At 41.2% G+C, this 20,185-nt stretch overlaps 1 protein-coding gene across 8 annotated transcripts in view; it reads right to left on the reverse strand.

The window, feature by feature from the left end:
* LOC110528215 (SPRY domain-containing protein 3) overlaps nucleotides 1-20,185 on the reverse strand; it is a 65,203-nt gene that overhangs the window by 44,495 nt on the left and 523 nt on the right. For all 8 annotated transcript variants that reach the window (XR_005052634.2, XR_005052635.2, XR_016497349.1 and 5 more), the window contains exons 2-4: nucleotides 19,832-19,957; nucleotides 18,305-18,380; nucleotides 997-1,121 (exon numbers count right to left, since the gene is read on the reverse strand). Coding sequence is in view for 2 of the 8 variants with exons in the window: in XM_021610074.3 (XP_021465749.3) it covers nucleotides 997-1,121; nucleotides 18,305-18,380; nucleotides 19,832-19,950 (320 nt within the window). In the remaining 6 variants the exon portion in view is untranslated. The remainder of the gene's footprint in view (nucleotides 1-996; nucleotides 1,122-18,304; nucleotides 18,381-19,831; nucleotides 19,958-20,185) is intronic.

Raw genomic sequence — 20,185 nt, forward strand, 5'->3', positions numbered from 1 at the left:
TACTGGTAATGGAGTATACGTAAATGGCAACAAAATAACTTTTTGGTGAGTGTTGTGTGGTGTGTGTGTGTGTGTAACCTTAATTTAACTAGGAAAGTCAATTACGAACCAATTCTTATTTACAATGACTATACACTCTAAACACTAGGCTACCAGAGTGGTTGGGTTCAATGCGGAAGACACATTTCAGTTGAAGGCATTCAGTTGTACAACTGACTATGTATCCCCCTTTCCCCATATGGAAAAATTATTTTAAACATGTAGACCAAGCGATTGGTCGAAAGAACAATACAACTCTAGGTCGACCAAGATTTTTTTTAGGCAGGGACAGCCATAAAAGCAACATTTTGCAATGGCCATCTTGGTCTCCAAACCCCACTGAAAACCTGTGGATTGAATTGAAGAGGGCAGTCAATAAGAGCAGACGAATGATATCAAGGACCTGAAAAGATCATAAAACATTTTGGAAAAAGGCTCAGTGTCGTTATCCTTGCAAGGGGAGGGTGCTTGAGTATTGAAACCAGGTGTGCTCATAATTTGGACCCCTATCTTTAAAAAAAAAGGAGAATTGTATTTCTTGTTATACAAAAGGTCTTTCTTTGAGCAATTGTATTATAAAATAATTGACCCATTTTTTTGGAGCATACAATATAGCGCTGTATTTGCATTATTTATTTTATTCAGTATTTCAAGGGTACCAATAATTATAGACCTGATTGTTAAGTCTTGCATGCTTCACAACACAAGGCCAAGTAGTGATCTCAACGTTGGTCAAATGTTCATAAAGTGGTGATGTGGAACGTTCAAAACAAATCTCTTATTCTTTAATGTTGAGGAACATTGGGCCTATTTCTATATTCCCTTTTAGACGATGTCATTGAAATTATCCCAAACTGATGCTGGAATGTTGAGGTATATTCAAAACTTTGTTTGAAAGAGGAGATTTTAGAATGTGGAAAAACATATTTTTAAGCTAAGAAGGGGCCCGACACATACTTGCCATCATCAGCGTGGTAGGCCACTGAGTGCGGGAGCCAGCCAGGCTGATGGTCCAGCTTGTAGTACTGAGGCACCAGGCCAACAGCAATCATCCCCCTCACCCCTGTGTCAATGATGGTCACCTGGAGGAGTATATGGAGAAGAATCCAGATGCAGCAGAGTATTTGTAAAATTATTCTTCTCAATTGTTGACAAACATGCACCTGTTAATAAACTTACCGTGAGCCCCCTGGATCAACGATTATATATACAATTATATTACTAAAACAAGATCATTGACAAACTATGGTAAAAGACTTGAGCATCTTAAATGACTTCATGGGCAGAAAACCCAATTCATCTTCATCATACATTGAACTTGATGGGTCATTTATAACAAAACCTTTTGACATAGCCAAATCATTTAAAATACTTTTTCAGCTTTAAAGTGAACAAACTGAGAAAATTTAACAGTGAACCATTATATTTGTGTTTTGAAGATCTAATAAGGAAAGAGAAGTATTGCCGTTTTGAATTCTGTCAAGTTTTTGTGGAAGAGTTGGAAAAACAGTTGTTATCCATCAATAATGATAAGCCGCCAGGTATTTAAAACTTATATCGGGAAGTATTGAGGATGGAAGCAGACTGTATTGCCACACCTATTTGCCATGTCTGTTACGTGTGCTCACTCTCCGGCCTCTAGGTCACCAGGCTGCTCGTTATGGCGCACACCTGTCACCATCGTTACGTGCACCTGCGCGTCAGACTCAGACTCACCATTTGGTTCCTTCCCCTGGCGTCATTGTTTCTGTGTCATGTCTGTGCGTTGTTTGTGTTTCTTGTTTTGTTCATTTGTTTAATAAATTATGCACTCCCTGAACTTGCTTCCCGGCCCCCAGCGCACACATTACAATTTCTTTAACCAAAGCCTAAAGGAGTTTGTGTGTCCACAGGCATGGAAGGAAGCTAAAGTAGTTCCACTACCTAAAAATAGTAAAGAACTATTTACTAGCTCTTACAGCCAGCCAATCAGTTTGCCTTTTTTTGTAAACTAATGGGGAGAATTGCGATTGAACAAATAATGGTTGACCCAATTTAGCCGAATGGTCGATTGTTTGGCCGATAGGCTGTTGGTCGACCAAGATCTCTTTAGTCGAGCAATAGTAAAAACATATATACAGTTGAAGTCGGAAGTTTACTTACACCTTAGCCAAATACATTTAAACTCAGTTTTTCACAGCAAAGCACCCCTACAACATGATGCTGCCATCCCCATGCTTCACAGTTGGGATGGTGTTCTTCGGCTTGCAAGCATCCCCCTTTTTCCTCCAGATTTTGAAATTATGCTTTACAGCGAAAGCAATCCAAGCGTTCGTGTGAGTTTATCGATCGCATGACAAAACATTAAGTACACTTAGCATCAGGTAGCTTGGTCACGAATATCAGAAAAGCAATCAAATTAATTGTTTACCTTTGATGATCTTCGGATGTTTTCACTCACGAGACTCCCAGTTACACAACAAATGTTCCTTTTGTTCCATAAAGATTATTTTTATATCCAAAATACCTCCATTTGTTTGGCGCATTATGTTCAGAAATCCACAGGAAAGAGCGGTCACGATAACGCAGACAAATTCCAAATAATATCCGTAATGTCCACAGAAACATGTTTTTATAATCAATCCTCAGGTTGTTTTTAAAATATATAATCGATAATATCAACCGCAAATGTCTTTCACAGTAGGAGAGGGAAAGCAATACCTATCCAAACTCTGTTGCGTGAGCAAAACTCATGTGATCACTTGACGCGATGTTATCGTTCTGGCTCATTTTTTTTTTTAAAGCCTGAAAATATGTCTGAAGACTGTTGACACCTTGAGGAAGCGATATGAAGAGGAATCTGGTTGATATCCCTTTAAATGGAGCAATGGGAGGCTATGGAACATTGAGTTTTCAAAATAGAAGCCACTTCCTGGTTTGATTTTTCTCAGGGTTTCGCCTGCAATATCAGTTCTGTTATACTCACAGACAATATTTTGACAGTTCTGGAAACTTTAGAGTGTTTTCTATCCTAATCTGTCATATATGCATATTCTAGTATCTGGTCCTGAGAAATATGCCGTTTACTTTGGGAATGTTATTTTTCCAAACATAAAAATAGTGCCCCCTAGCTTCAAGAAGTTAAAACATGTTGGTATTACAGACTCGGACAGGGAGAGGTTGAAAATGTCAGTGAAGACACTTGCTAGTTGGTCAGCGCTTGCTCGCAGTACATGTCCTGGTAATCCGCCTGGCCCTGCGGCCTTGTGAATGTTGACCTGTCTAAAGGTCTTACTCACATCAGCTGTAGAGTGCGTGATCACGCAGTCTTCTAGAACAGCTGGTGCTCTCATCCATGTTTCAGTGTTATTTTCCTCGAAGCGAGCATAGAAGTTTAGGTCGTCCGGAAGGCTCGTGTCACTGGGCAGCTCTCGGCTGTGCTTCCCTTTGTAGTCTGTAATGGTTTGCAGGCCCTGCCACATCCGATGAGCGTCAGAGCCGGTGTAGTACGATTCAATCTTAGTCCTGTATTGACGCTTTGCCTGTTTGATGGTATGTTGGAGGGCATAGCGGCGTTTCTTATAAGCTTCTGGGTTAGAGTCTCGCTCCTTGAATGCAGCAGCTCTAGCCTTTAGCTCAGTGTGGATGCTGCCTGTAATCCATGGCTTCTGGTTGGGGTATGTACGTATGGTCACTGTGGGGACGACGTCGTCGATGCACTTATTGATGAAGCCAATGACAGATGTGGTGTACTCCTCAATGCCATCGAGGAATCCCGGAACATATTCCAGTCTGTGCTAGCAAAACAGTCATGTATTTTATTTATTTAACCTTTATTTATCTAGGCAAGTCAGTTAATAACAAATTCTTATTTACAATGACGGCCTACCAAAAGCTAAAAGGCCTCCTGTGGGGACGGGGGCCTGTAGCCTAGCATCTGCTTCATCTGACCACTTTTTTATTGATCTAGGTCACTGGTGTTTCCTGCTTACATTTTTGCTTGTAAACATGAATCAGGAGAATGGAATTATGGTCAGATTTGCCAAATGGAGGGCGAGGGAGAGCTTTGTATGCATCTCTGTGTGTGGAGTATAGGTGTTCCAGAGTTTTTTCCCCCCTCTGGTTGCACATTTAACATGCTGATAGAAATTTGGTAAAACCGATTTAAGTTTCCCTGCATTTAAGTCCCTGGCTACTAGGAGCGCCGCCTCTGGGTGAGCGTTTTCCTGTTTGTTTATGGCGGAATACAGCTCATTCAATGCTATCTTAGTGCCAGCCTCTGACTGTGGTGGTATATAAACAACTACAAAGAATATAGATGAAAACTCTCTAGGTAGATAGTGTGGTCTACAGCTTATCTACCTCAGGCGAGCAATAGCTCGAGACTTCCTTAGATATTGTGCACCAGCTGATGTTTACAAAAATACATAGGCCACCCCCCCTTGTCTTACCAGACGCTGTTCTATCCTGCCGGTACGTCATATAACCAGCCAGCTGTATGTTGATATTGTCGTCGTTCAGCCACGACTCCGTGAAGCATAAGATGTTACAGTTGTTAATGTCCTGTTGGTAGTTTAATCTTCCCAATAACTCGTCCATTTTATTGTCCAAAGATTGCATGTTTGCTAGCAGAATTGAGGAGAGTGGGGGTTTATTCGATCGCCTCCAACTCCTCAAAAGGTCTCCGTACTCTCTTTCTCCACCTCCTCTTCACGCAGATCACTGGGGTCGGGGCCTGTTCCCGAGGGAGCCGTATATCCTTAGGCTCGTCAGAGTCGTGAAAGAAGAAAAAGGATTCTGCTAGTCCATGGTGAGTAATCGCAGTCTTGATGTCTAGAAGTTATTTTCGGTCATAAGACACGGTAGAGGCAACATTATGTACAAAAAGAGTTTAAAAAATAAGTTACGAACATCACAGAAACAAACAAAAATTTGCTATTCAAAATATTACAAGGTTCTCAAAGTTGTTGAATAAAGGAACCCCCAATCCTATCCATGGTAGGGATTGTATTAACAAAATATATAGGAAAACAATAAAATACAACAATTGATAAAGAAATAAACTACAACTACACTATACCATTCAAGACAGGGCAAGTTGTAAAATAATTATATTTATAGTACTTTACTAATAGATAAGACCGCATTAGAAGAAATGTAATTAGCTAAATAATACATCTTAAAATGTAAGGACACCGAACACAAAAGTACTCCGAATGAACATGGTAGGGGTAAAAACACAGCAAACAGAGGACATAGAAGGCACAGTATGTGGGTATGTGTGGGTGTATTGTGATGGAAGGTGGGGTGTGTGTTTTGTGTTTGGAAAAGTGTGGAGTTAAGTGAAAAAAGAAAATGGTTGCAAATCCCAGAGTGTCTGCGAGCATGGGTTGTGAGAGAGCTTTCAATGTTGAGCAGTTATGGGATATAGCGTCATCAAGGCAAAGGGTGGCTACTTTGAAGAATCTCAAATATAAAATATATTTATATTTGTTTAACACGTTTTCGGTTACCTCATGATTCCATGTGTGTTATTTCATAGTTTTGATGTCTCTCTATTCGACAATGTAAAAAACAGTACCAAACTTTTGACTGGTACTGTATATTATCTAGTATATGTAAAGACAAGATTAAATCAGGAATAGTCTGATGGGTGACAATATTAGCCTAATACTTGTGAATTATAGATTATCACTTGTGAATGATGTCCAGCATAAGAAACAACGCCTTTTTTTGCGACTTTTTCTAATCATAGTCGCACACCTCATTTAGCCTAGCCCATGGGCCTAGATGTTTTAATTTGTATCACAACTAAAGTGGCCAAATAACTTCTTAAAACGAAGCAAATTAATCTGCTTTACAAGGGGTGAAAAGCCTAACGGGCATACATAAACAGCGCGTGAGTTTCAAGTTTGGGGAAGATCATTTTCACCATAAACATGCACCTTTATGATAAAAGCATTACATGCATAATTGCATTTGCAGTCACTTTTGATAATGGTGTTTTCCGCTAATGGAACATTCAAGCCAATCTGTAAATAGCACACCCAACTACCTCATCCCCATATTGTTATTTATCTTCTTGCTCTTTTGCACCCCAGTATCTCTACTTGCACATCATCATCTGCACATACAGTGCCTTGCGAAAGTATTCGGCCCCCTTGAACTTTGCGACCGTTTGCCACATTTCAGGGTTCAAACATAAAGATATAAAACTGTATTTTTTTGTGAAGAATCAACAACAAGTGGGACACAATCATGAAGTGGAACGACATTTATTGGATATTTCAAACTTTTTTAACAAATCAAAAACTGAAAAATTGGGCGTGCAAAATTATTCAGCCCCCTTAAGGTAATACTTTGTAGCGCCACCTTTTGCTGCGATTACAGCTGTAAGTCGCTTGGGGTATGTCTCTATCAGTTTTGCACATCGAGAGACTGACATTTTTTCCCATTCCTCCTTGCAAAACAGCTCGAGCTCAGTGAGGTTGGATGGAGAGCATTTGTGAACAGCAGTTTTCAGTTCTTTCCACAGATTCTCGATTGGATTCAGGTCTGGACTTTGACTTGGTCATTCTAACACCTGGATATGTTTATTTTTGAACCATTCCATTGTAGATTTTGCTTTATGTTTTGGATCATTGTCTTGTTGGAAGACAAATCTCTGTCCCAGTCTCAGGTCTTTTGCAGACTCCATCAGGTTTTCTTCCAGAATGGTCCTGTATTTGGCTCCATCCATCTTCCCATCAATTTTAACCATCTTCCCTGTCCCTGCTGAAGAAAATCAGGCCCAAACCATGATGCTGCCACCACCATGTTTGACAGTGGGGATGGTGTGTTCAGCTGTGTTGCTTTTACGCCAAACATAACGTTTTGCATTGTTGCCAAAAAGTTCAATTTTGGTTTCATCTGACCAGAGCACCTTCTTCCACATGTTTGGTGTGTCTCCCAGGTGGCTTGTGGCAAACTTTAAACGACACTTTTTATGGATATCTTTAAGAAATGGCTTTCTTCTTGCCACTCTTCCATAAAGGCCAGATTTGTGCAATATACGACTGATTGTTGTCCTATGGACAGAGTCTCCCACCTCAGCTGTAGATCTCTGCAGTTCATCCAGAGTGATCATGGGCCTCTTGGCTGAATCTCTGATCAGTCTTCTCCTTGTAAGAGCTGAAAGTTTAGAGGGACGGCAGGTCTTGGTAGATTTGCAGTGGTCTGATACTCCTTCCATTTAAATATTATCGCTTGCACAGTGCTCCTTGGGATGTTTAAAGCTTGGGAAATCTTTTTGTATCCAAATCCGGCTTTAAACTTCTTCACAACAGTATCTCGGACCTGCCTGGTGTGTTCCTTGTTCTTCATGATGCTCTCTGCGCTTTTGACGGACCTCTGAGACTATCACAGTGCAGGTGCATTTATACGGAGACTTGATTACACACAGGTGGATTGTATTTATCATCATTAGTCATTTAGGTCAACATTGGATCATTCAGAGATCCTCACTGAACTTCTGGAGAGAGTTTGCTGCACTGAAAGTAAAGGGGCTGAATAATTTTGCACGAACAATTTTTCAGTTTTTGATTTGTTAAAAAAGTTTGAAATATCCAATAAATGTCGTTCCACTTCATGATTGTGTCCCACTTGTTGTTGATTCTTCACAAAAAAATACAGTTTTATATCTTTATGTTTGAAGCCTGAAATGTGGCAAAAGGTCACAAAGTTCAAGGGGGCCGAATACTTTCGCAAGGCACTGTATATCACTCCAGTGTTAATGGTAAATTGTAATTATTTCACCTCTATGGCCTATTTATTGCCTTACCTCCCGACTCGTCTACATGTGGACACACTGTATATAGATTTTTTCTATTGTGTTATTGACTGTACATTTGTTTGTGTGTAACTCTGTATTGTTGTTTTTGTCACACTGCTTCGCTTTATCTTGGCCAGGTCGCAGTTGTAAATGAGAACTTCTCAACTGGCCTACCTGGTTAAATAAAAGGTGAAATAAAAATAAAAGTCTACTACGATGCGAGCATTGCTGCGCTTATAATGTGAAGAAATAGCCCAATAGTTTATGAACATTTTAAGCTAAACTTTCTGATCTGTTGCGTTCGCCACATTGCAAAAATAAGTTTTTATGCTAGTGGTTGTGTTAATTGGGATCTATCACATCCCACAAATGTCCTAGACTATGTTTGGAATATTTATTTATTGCACAGAATACGTCTACTTTTATACTATGGGGGATAGTAGATTGACATAGACTAGTGCTTTTGCTGTTCATTATGCCTACTGATCTTGTTGGCTGACGAAAGGTAAATGCGGACATTACTTCCAATATCTTCAATATGCACCTTGGAATTGGATAAGGACACACGCAGTTGCGTCCCCGATGTATCGGTCTTCACTTGTAGCCTGTGAGTAAGACCCGATTGATTACATGATGGAGCACGTAGAACTCCGGGAGAAGGGCACAGGCCACTGGCCGCAAAAGGCATGGATTATTTTAGGGTGCATTACGGCCACACACATCATGCAGCCTTACAATGTATTAAAAATTCAAATATAGCGCAACGTTTGTAGAACAACTATAGTTACATTAATAACTCTAAATTAAGCATATAGGAAGACCTGTTTTTGGTAACCGCTCAACACAGAATAGCCGCATGTGCGCACTCCCTCAAATCGTTTGGAGAATATATCCTTTCCATTTTATTCAGCTTTTGTTCAATTGTACTCTTCATACTATAAAATACTGCCACGGAATTCTAAGCAAATCTTGTGTGCTAAATCAACTAGTGTAGCCCACAGCCATTTGGCATATCCAGATCAGGGCCTAACATACCTGACAACTCAGAGTATGCTATTCTGTTCTTCAGAAATAGTCTACATTTTCTTCAAATCATGCTTCTTTAGAAGTGTCTAAAATAAAATGATGGGTTTATTGTGAATGTGTTCGGCTATATTACATGGATTTATTAGACTTTCTAAAATGGAAATGTTCCAAAGGTCAGCATCAGTGGCTTGTAGACTATGTGTGGAAGCCAGGAGATGCTAAATGTGCTTATGTTAATTAACAGTCAATTACCGTGAGCCTGACAGTTATTTACTTGACAATCACCGGCTGACAAAAATGTTATGACTGCCACAGCCCTAGACGTGATGCTTGGCATTCAGGCCAAAGAGTTCAATCTTGGTTTCATCAGACCAGATAATCTTTTTTCTCATGGTCAGTCATTTAGGTGCCTTTTGACAAACTCAAAGAAGGTTGTCATGTGCCTTTTACTGAGGAGTGGCTTCCGTCTGGCCACTCTACCATAAAGGCCTGATTGGTGGAGTGCTGCAGAGATGGTTGTCCTTCTGGAAGGCTCTCCCATCTCCACAGAGAAACTCTGGAGCTCTGTCAGAGTTACCATTGGGTTCTTGGTCATCTACCTGACCAAGGCCCTTCTCCACCGATTGCTCAGTTAGCAAAGGGTCTGAATACTTATGTAAATGTGTAACCTTATTTAACTAGGCAAGACAGTTAAGAACAAATTATTATTAAAAATGACGGCCAAATTCGGATGACCCTGGGCCAATTGTGCGCCGCCCTATGGGTCTCCCAATCACGGCTGGTTGTGATACAGCCTGGAATTGAACCAGGATGTCTGTAGTGACGCCTCAAGCACTGAGATGCAGTGCCTTAGACCGCTGCGCCACTCTGAAGTGTATTTATGTTTTTTATTTTTAATACATTTGCAAACATTTCTAAAAACCTGTTATTGCTTTGTCATTGTTTGTTTTTTCCATTTTAGAATAAGGCTATAACATAACCTGAAACTAAACCTGAAAACATCACAGACCACTTCAACCATAACATGACCATAAAGGCATTAGCAAGTTGTCCTAACATGCTGAGGGGGAAAAAAGTCCTCATTCACGATTCCCTGTGGGGGTGTCAGTCAGACAGATGCTCACGAGCACCTGCGACTACACACTTTCCTACCGAGGGCGATTAATTATGACATCATCCCTGGGGGGGCGGCTCTAAGCGTGGATGGAGTGCAATCAGAGCACTGACGGATCCAGAGAGAAAAGGGGAAACCATTAAGTCCTTCCCCATGACCTCACTAGCATAGTCCCCAGAGTGTGAGAGAGAATATGCAGCAGTCTGTCTCAATGTTGTGTCATTGTATCATGTTCTGAATCCCATTTGGAGCTCCCTAAATCCTCAGTTAGACTAATGTGGGTTGTGTCCCAAATGGCACCTATGGGGCCGTGGTCAAAAGTAATGCCCCTTTAAAGGGAATAAGGTGCTATTTGGGACGTAAAAGACACTTCAAATGAGATGTGCACAGGTGAGCTGGAGATGGGTGCTTTCAAACAGCCCACTGCTAAATGGTCTTAACCTCAAAAACCAAAAGCTTTGATACAAAATACAAGAACCATGAATTAAGTTAAACTTGCAGTTACATGATTTATTAATAAAATCAGTGGTTTGGCAATGATCGTCTTGAAAACATGGGAATATTTCAGTGGATGTGTAAAAAAAAAATATAATAATTACATGGCTTCAGTCCTCTGTTCCATACACAAGGCTGTGTTTTATTCACTTTTAAAAGGATAGGAAGCAATTTTTTACTTAAATTTAGTGTGGTCAAAGACTTAGTTGTAGTCACGATGTGGTTAACTATAACTACAAACATAGTTATGTTTTAGAGTTTTTATATATTTATTAACTTATTTCCAGATATCTTCAGAACTACCCACAATGCACTATTTCTCAACATCATAGTGCTACCTAGATAGTTCCAGCTTGCTAACATTAGCTACTAGCCATGCTAGCATGTAATTACATTCCAAACCAAGTGTTGGCGCTTGTGAGCTACTATGTACATCCACAAAGAAGAAACCATATTAATACATGCAGAAAATTGCATCTCCTCTTCTCCTGTGTGTTTGATAGTGGTAGTCTACCAGACAAAACAGAGAAGCTTGTTCTAGGTCCCAAGAAACAAAGAGATCTGAGATCTGAGATCAGAGATCTGTTGCATTTGACAATTAATCTTAATGGTTGTACAGTCGTCTCAAATAAAACTGTGAAGGACCTCGGCGTTACTCTGGACCCTGATCTCTCTTCTGACGAACATAACAAGAATGTTTCAAGGACAGCTTTTTTCCATCTACGTAACATTGCAAAAATAAGAAACTTTTTGTCCAAAAATGATGCAGAAAAATTAATCCATGCTTTTGTTACTTCTAGGTTAGACTACTGCAATGCTCTACTTTCCGGCTTCCCGGATAAACCACTACATAAACTTCAGTTAGTGCTAAATACGGCTGCTAGAATCCTGACTAGATCCAAAAAATGTATCATATTACTCCAGTGCTAGCCTCCCTACACTGGCTTCCTGTTAAGGCAAGAGCTGATTTCAAGGTTTTACTGCTAACCTACAAAGCATGACACGGGATTGCTCCTACCTATCTCTCTGATTTGGCCCTGCCGTACATACCTACACGTACGCTACGGTCACAAGACGCAGGCCTCCTAATTGTCCCTAGAATTTCTAAGCAAACAGCTGGAGGCAGGGCTTTCTCCTATAGAGCTCCATTTTTATGGAATGGTATGCCTACCCATGTGAGAGACGCAGACTCGGTCTCAACCTTTAAGTCCTTACTGAAGACTCATCTCTTCAGTTGGTCATATGATTGAGTGTAGTCTGGCCCAGGAGTGTGAAGGTGAATGGAAAGGCTCTGGAGCAACGAACCGCCCTTGCTGTCTCTGCCTGGCCGGTTCCCCTCACTCCACTGGGATTCTCTGCCTCTAACCCTATTACAGGGGCTGAGTCACTGGCTTACTGGTGCTCTTTCATGCCGTCCCTAGGAGGGGTGCGTCACTTGAGTGGGTTGAGTCACTGATGTGATCTTCCTGTCTGGGTTGGCGCCCCCCTTGGGTTGTGCCGTGGCGGAGATCTTTGTGGGCTATACTCTGCCTTGTCTCAGGATGGTAAGTTGGTGGTTGAAGATATCCCTCTAGTGGTGTGGGGGCTGTGCTTTGGCAAAGTGGGTGGGGTTATATCCTTCCTGTTTGGCCCTGTCCGGGGGTATCATCGGATGGGGCCAGTGTCTCCTGACCTTTCCTGTCTCAGCCTCCAGTATTTATGCTGCAGTAGTTTATGTGTCAGGGGGCTAGGGTCAGTTTGTTATATCTGGAGTACTTCTCCTGTCTTATTCGGTGTCCTGTGTGAATTTAAGTATGCTCTCTCTAATTCTCTCTTTCTCTCTCTCGGAGGACCTGAGCCCTAGGACCATGCCCCAGGACTACCTGGCATGATGACTCCTTGCTGTCCCCAGTCCACCTGGCCGCGCTGCTGCTCCAGTTTCAACTGTTCTGCCTGCGGCTATGGAATCCTGACCTGCTCACCAGACGTGCTACCTGTCCCAGACCTGCTGTTTTCAACTCTCTAGAGACAGCAGGAGTGGTAGAGATACTCTTAATGATAGGAGTAAATGTCAGTTGGCTTTTCATAGCCTGAGGTGCTGACTTGCTGCACCCTCGACAACTACTGTGATTATTATTATTTGACCATGCTGGTCCTTTATGAACATTTGAACATCTTGGCCATGTTCTGTTATAATCTCCACCCGGCACAGCCAGAAGAGGACTGGCCACCCCTCCATAGCCTGGTTCCTCTCTAGGTTTCTTCCTAGGTTTTGGCCTTTCTAGGGAGTTTTTCCTAGCCACCGTGCTTCTACACCTGTATTGCTTGCTGTTTGGGGTTTTAGGCTGGGTTTCTGTACAGCACTTTGAGATCTCAGCTGATGTACGAAGGGCTATATAAATACATTTGATTTGTCGACTGAGCGTTGTAGTAGTTTTCCGTCGTTCATAGCTAGTGTGGTAATACCCACATAGTACAGTAATACCCACAATGACAGGGTTACGACTCATTTGTGGCCCAAAAACGAGACTCTAGCTTCAAAGTGGGACCGGTTTGTCCGATTGAAAATAATGGATTGAAGTATGCGCACATCTACTGTATGCGATGCTCATTTCACCCCAGAGGACTTTGATTGCTTAGTATAGCCAGTGGAAGGCAGGATTCGGGAATGAGATTATGACTGAAACCAGGTGCAGTGTCAAGCATTAATGTGAAACCTACAACTGATATTTCCTACTGGCCTACCGGTACATCGTAGGTGTCAGCAGTGGAGATAATTTGGGTAAATTCAAATGTGGATTTACCTCACTATATCGCTATTGGATTAGCTGACTCTCCTTCGGCCGGTGAAATGGCCTATCACTCTGAAGGCCTCTCCTTCGCACTTCGGTATCTAACTCAGCCGTCAATCGGAATGTCTCCGCTCGCTCTACTTTATATCTGCTGGCTTTTTTTGTTGTGTTCTGTCATATTACGTCACACCCCATAAATGTTTTTTTTCCAGCATGACATATTCTGATAAATTTGATGTAATAACAAAAAAACAAAAAAAGTGAGGTGTAACTTTGCTTTGGGACTTTTTTTAATGCATATTCTAATGCAAAAAATAATATATATATATATTACATGTGGTTATGTTTATGCTACCTACCCTTTAAGGTCTTCATTCCTGAAAAGAGGGAAATGTTTTCCTTCCATGAAAGTTAAAGCAGGCGCGTGCGTTCAGTCAGACACTCAATATGTCCTCCAATGTCATACTGTACATCCCAAATAGCATTCCGTTAACATATATATAGGCCCTGGTCAAAAGTAGTACACTTTAAAGGGAGTAGGGACGGGTGCCATTTTGGACCAACAGACACAAGCAGGACTCCCTCACAAACCACTCACTGCCCTGGCATAGCATACAGTAGGCTCAGGAAGCCAACACTACATACCAGAACCAGACCTTTCCCTATCCCAAAATGTACAGCCAAGTCCTCCTTTCCTGAGCTTTCCCAAAACCCAGGATGATTTTTAACGAGCCTGCTGCCTTCATGATTTAGCCTGGAGGGACTCTTATTAAAAAAAGGTACTGGTGAATAATTGGGGAGTTATATTACACACTGAATTATTTTACACTGGAAAAACTACCATGTTTGATCCATTTGTCAGATAATTTGTTAAAAAAGAAATGATCCAAAAATAACACGCTTTGGATTAGTCTGCAAACTATTTTTAATCAAATGTGTCAGCTAAATTTAGCAACTGTACAGTTCTCTGAGCATAGACAGCAGTTAATCTACAGGGTGTGACTGGCGATGGGCTCAGACTTACAATGCTCGACTTGAACTGTCAAAACACTAGCCTATACAACAGTAGGGAACAGTTTGAGAACAGGGTAAAACCGTGTGGGAACACAAGAGAGGCACATTTTGGACTTGAGTGACATGACTTGAAACTCAACTTAATAGAAAATGAAATAACTTGAGACTTGACTTGGAGCCTCAAGACTCGACTTTGAATTGAGACTGATGACTTGAAATGGTATGGCCATGTTTTATAACGTAATGTCACAGAGTCTGGGGATTACTCTCCACGCAGCTAGAGACAGAAGCCGCAACATCGGTCCTTGTAAAATAAATATGCTAGTGAAAATGCACTCTGCTGTCTGGTTGAATCAGCAAACTGTCAATCAACACAGGTCGGTAGAGCTAGCGTACATCTATAGAAGAATCGGGTGCAGTGCAAAGTTTAAATTGTAGGGAGAGAGGATTGAAATAAATAAATATGCAGCTCCAAAAATGGTTTGGTAATCAAAAGTATTAACTGTTTGCAAGCTTACCGGCAATTGAGCGTCAAGCAACTGTTACTAGCATATGCCTACTGGTCTTTTGGTAAAAATCCACCTTTCCAGAAACAAGTATCTCACCGTTGCCGCTTGCTATAGACCACCCTCTGCACCCAGCTGTGCCCTGGACACAAAATGTGAATTGATTGCCCCCCATCTATCTTCAGAGCTCGTGCTGCTAGGTGACCTAAACTGGGACATGCTTAACACCCCGGCCATCCTACAATCTAAGCTTGGTGCCCTCAATTTCACACAAATTATCAATGAACCCACCAGGTACAACCCCAAATCTGTAAACACGGGCACCCTCATAGATATCATCCTAAACAACTTGCCCTCCAAATACTCATCTGCTGTTTTCAACCAAGATCTCAGCAATCACTGCCTCATTGCCTGCATCTGTAATGGGTCTGCGGTCAAACGACCACCCCTCATCACTGTCAAGCGCTCTCTAAAACACTTCAGCGAGCATGCCTTTCTAATCAACCTGGCCCGGGTATCCTGGAAGGATATTGACCTCATCCCGTCAGTAGAGGATGCCTGGTTATTCTTTAAAAGTGCCTTCCTCACCATCGTAAATAAGCATGCCCCATTAAAAAAAATTAGAACCAGGAACAGATATAGCCCTTGGTTCTCTCCAGACCTGACTGCCCTTGACCAGCACAAAAACATAATGTGGCGTTCTGCATTAGCATCGAATAGCCCCCGTGATATGCAACTTTCAGGGAAGTTAGGTAACAAATATACACAGGCAGTTAGGAAAGCTAAGGCTAGCTTTTTCAAACAGAAATCTGCATCCTGTCGCACAAACTCAAAAAAAAGTCTGGGACACTATAAAGTCCATGGAGAATAAGAGCACCTCCCCCCAGCAACCCACTGCACTGAGACTAGGAAACACTGTCACCAATGATAAATCCACTATAATTGAGAATTTCAATAAGCATTTCTCTACGGCTAGCCATGCTTTCCACCTGGCTACCCCTACCCCGATCAACAGCCCTCCACCTTCCACAGCAACTCGCACAAGCCTCCCCATTTCTCCTTCACTGGTCACTATAGCAGCACCCACCCATAGCACGCGCTCCAGCAGGTATATCTCACTAGTCACCACCAAAGCCAATTCTTCCTTTGTCCGCCTCTCCTTCCAGTTCTCTGCTGCCAATGACTGGAACGAACTGCAAAAATCACTGGAGCTGGAGACATCTCCCTCACTAGCTTTAAGCACCAGCTGTCAGAGCAGCTCACATATCACTGCACATGTACATAGCCCATCTGCAAATAGCCCATCCAACTACCTCATCCCCATACTGTATTTATTTATTTATCTTGCTCCTTTGCACCGCAGTATCTCTACTTGCACATTCATCCTCTGCACATTCTACCATACCAGTGTTTAATTGCTATATTGTAATTACTTCGCCACCATGGCCTATTTATTTCCTTACCTCCCTCATTTGCACATGCTGTATATAGACTTTTTCTACTATATTATTGATTGTATGTTGTTTATTCCATGTGTAACTCTGTTGTTGTATGTGTCAAACTGGCCACCTTCTTGTCCAGGTCGCAGTTGCAAATGAGAACTTGTTCTCAACTAGCCTACCTGGTTAAATAAAAGGTGAAAAAAAAATATAATCTCAAAATTGCTTGAAATGAATAATTCACTTATGAAGTCTTAACCAAGTCGGTGGCCAAGCCCACGTGAGCACAGACATGACACCGACATTATGGAATGCCCCCTTTTCCCAGAAGTGTAGAAATCCTACTTCCGTCAAAATGTACATTAGTCCAACGAGACAAGCAGCGTGAGCTGAGAGGTACATAATGGCTAGAAACTCTGAAAGTTTCAACAGAGAAGGAGAAAATCTCTGCAAGTCAAGAAAACGCAGGGACTGGAGTCCCTACATTGAAATGGCTACTACGCTATAGACTAGAAAGCATACGGACGGTGTTGAACCGGACGTCACGAATGGTTAAGAAATCTACAAAACTACACAGGAACATCCAGTCTGCAGCTGTTTACGTACTTTAGTCTGGTAAACGCGACCGAGGACCACCGGGTGGTACTCTGAAAGATCTACTCTGGAGAACATTTCCCTATCAAACGGACCATTGGTATGTCTGACCTATCCATTATAACAGACACTTCCAGAACAAAGGGAACAAGCTATAACTACAAAATACTTTGATCTCTGGTGGACAAACCAGAGACTTTCTGTCGACTGACTCTCCAGCAGATGGACCGGCTTTTTCAGAGAGACAAAGGCATACACTCGTAAATATGTACATTGCGAATGAGCGGCTGTTCATGTGTATTAGCATTTCCATGAGCCTAGTTATCAGCTGTGTGTATGATAGTGGAGTCCTTTGTCTTTTCTCTTGCTCTTTCTTACCTGCCTCTCCCTTTTCATTTGGTGTAACAAGCCGTCATATAGGTTTAGTCCACCAGGGACTTTTCATTGTATCATGTTAGTAACCAATGTATAACCTGTGTGTGTTTGTGTACTTCTGTGTGATTATTTAGTTAGTTAGTAAATAAATAGTTAAGCCAATTGGTATATTGCTGATTCATCATTTATACTAGGGTTCGTGCAGATATCCAAGGGTTTGCGACATTTGGAATGAGACTGATAGAAGATAAACAATTAATTAATGACTGAAATGTAAGAGATATTTATATCTTAAAGAGTTAATTCGGAAAACAGTAACTCGTTAAATAAACTTTTTCCATGGTGCCCCAAGATTGCAAATTAGTTCATTGTTACGGGATTAATTTAATCATCGTAATAATTAAACATTGTTAATCAATTTGATAAAACAATCGTCATCACATTAATGATAATCAAGACACAACAGCTGCTACTCGCTGTTTATCTATACATAGTCACTTCTCCCCTACAAACATGTACATATTACCTTAACTAACCTGTACCCTCGCACACTAACTTGGTACCAGTATCCCCTGTAAATAGCCTCATTATTGTTATTTTATTGTGTTACTTTTTTAAAAGTTTTTTTAACTTTAGTTTATTTGTATCTTTGTAGTGACTGGGTTTATTGACACACCATCCAAGGTGTAATTAATAACATCACCATGCTCAGAGGGATATTCAATGTCTGCTTTTTTTTAAAGCATTAGAACACCTCCCTGGTCTTTGTGGTTGAAATTCAATCTGTGTTTGAAATTCACTGCTCAACTGAGGGACCTTACAGAGAATTGTATGTGTGGGGGGGGTACTGAGATTAGGTAGTCATTCAAAAATCACATTAAACACTATTATTGGACAGTCCATGCAACTTATTGTGTCTTGCCATAACAAAGGGGTCGAATACTTATTGACCAGACATTTTAGCGTTTCATTTTTGATTAATTTGTAAAAATGTCAAAAAACATAATTCCACTTTGGCATTATGGGGTATTGTGCTAGTGATACATTTTAAATTCAGGCTGAAACACAACAAAATGTGGAAAAAGTCAAGGACTGTGAATACTTCCTGAAGGCACTGTAACTAACTCTGTATTGAATCCTACCTCAAAGTAGCAGTTTCCTTTGGATAACGGCCTTGGAGCCACGTAGCAGCCAACTTCATCAGAGTTCCCTTGGTAACTGTAACAGAATTTCAGAAATGTGTTTACATTAATCGTATCGCATTTGCAAATGTACTCAACAAACATACAAGCATATGCTACACAACATACAGTTGTTATTTAACTTGTGGATGGTACAGGTCAGCCAAGTCAGTGAGAGGAGGACAGTGTGAAAGAAAGTATGAGTCTAAAGCAGGGGTCTCCAACCTTTTCTAGCATGAGAAGAGCTACATTTTTTTTTTAAAGAAACATGTTGCAAGCTACTCGTTTTTTTATAGATTTCAAATTAGGCACATACTTCTCTGCTCCTCTACCCTGCAACTCTTCACCCGGAACAAGAGACATGTTTTCTGTCAATATACCTGGTAAAATAATGGTTAAGGGGGCTAAAACATAAAATTGTTTTTGGTATTTTCCTGAATTCTGTCTGTTCTCGGTTTTATTTTTCCTGGTTTGGGATTGTTTTGGTTTTTATTCTTAATATTACAATTATTCATAGTGAATGTTCATGACAATGATTAAATCAAATCAGAAGACCATTGTTGATTTTAGTGTAATTCCTCTTTAATTGCACATTTAGCAAGAGAGTAATGTGTCAGTCTAGAGATGTTTCTGCTGTTAGGCCTGCTACTGCAACATGTCATGGCACAGTTTGCAAAACAATGGCCACCCAATTGATACAAATAATCATGATATAGTTATGTCAGTTATGCCTACATGGCAGTTAACATTTAACTTAGAAGGTTTTTGGGGAAAGTCTTTCTGTATACCCACAAGACGGTTATAATTAGTATCGCTAACTGGCTACATACATAGTGAAAGACAAACGTGCGCACAGACAGAAGGACAATTGCTGGAAATGAGTTGGCAGATGTGTTACGTTTGGCTTTTTAAGCCAATAGAGGCTAACCAAGAGTGGGATAATCCTGGTCCCAGTACAAACTGATCTCGCTCACCACATCTGGCTGTGATTGGGAGTCCCATAGGGCAGAGCACAATAGGCCCGGCGTCGTCCAGGTTTGGCCGGGCTAGGCCGTCATTGTAAATAAGAATTTGTTCTTAACGGACTTGCCTAGTTAAACAAAGGTGAAATAAAATGTAAAACCATTTTTAAAAACTCACCAAGGGCTTGAATAAATTGTGTTACTACTCGGCTGTTCGACATGACTGCAAAAATCACCTTGCGTAATAACTAATTATTATTTTTGTAGATCAGTCAGTCAGTCACAATTTACCCAGAATGCATCACATATTTGACGTTCTTGACCCGTTGGGTCCCCAGAACCAGGAATTTGAGTAAATTGTCCATTTGGGTCAATTGTAACTACTCAGAACCAGGGTTGAGGAACACTGGGCTGGCTAGAGTGTCATTATCTCTCATGCCTCATACTACACTTCACCAAGCAGCATTCCGGGTATGTGTAAATGTACTTGGCGAATAAAAGTAATTCTGACAGTTTTCATACACACCTGAGCACTTCTCCATCCCTCATCATCCTCTTGAACCGCTCGCGGTACCGCACGGCCCGCACCTCCCGTATCCTCCGCCTCCAGTTCATAAAGCGGTAATGGGGGTTGATTTCGTCCATCGTTTACCTGAGGACAGAGACATGAACCACGAGGTGCTCATCCCTTACGCTCATATAATTTTTTACAGAGACCGCTTCATATGAATAGCAGGCTCCACGCACGGAATATGGACTCAGAGGTGGTCGGTGTGTTGCGCCGGCATTGTTTGGGTCAGTTGGATCAAAATCAAACTGAAAATGAAATGCCCGGCAAAAGTAGCAAGCTTGGGTGAGGGTGTCTAATAATAACATATTT

The sequence above is a fragment of the Oncorhynchus mykiss genome, chromosome 7 (assembly GCF_057628025.1).
Source record: "Oncorhynchus mykiss isolate SJ-2025 chromosome 7, ASM5762802v1, whole genome shotgun sequence".
NCBI classification, from domain to species: domain Eukaryota; kingdom Metazoa; phylum Chordata; class Actinopteri; order Salmoniformes; family Salmonidae; genus Oncorhynchus; species Oncorhynchus mykiss.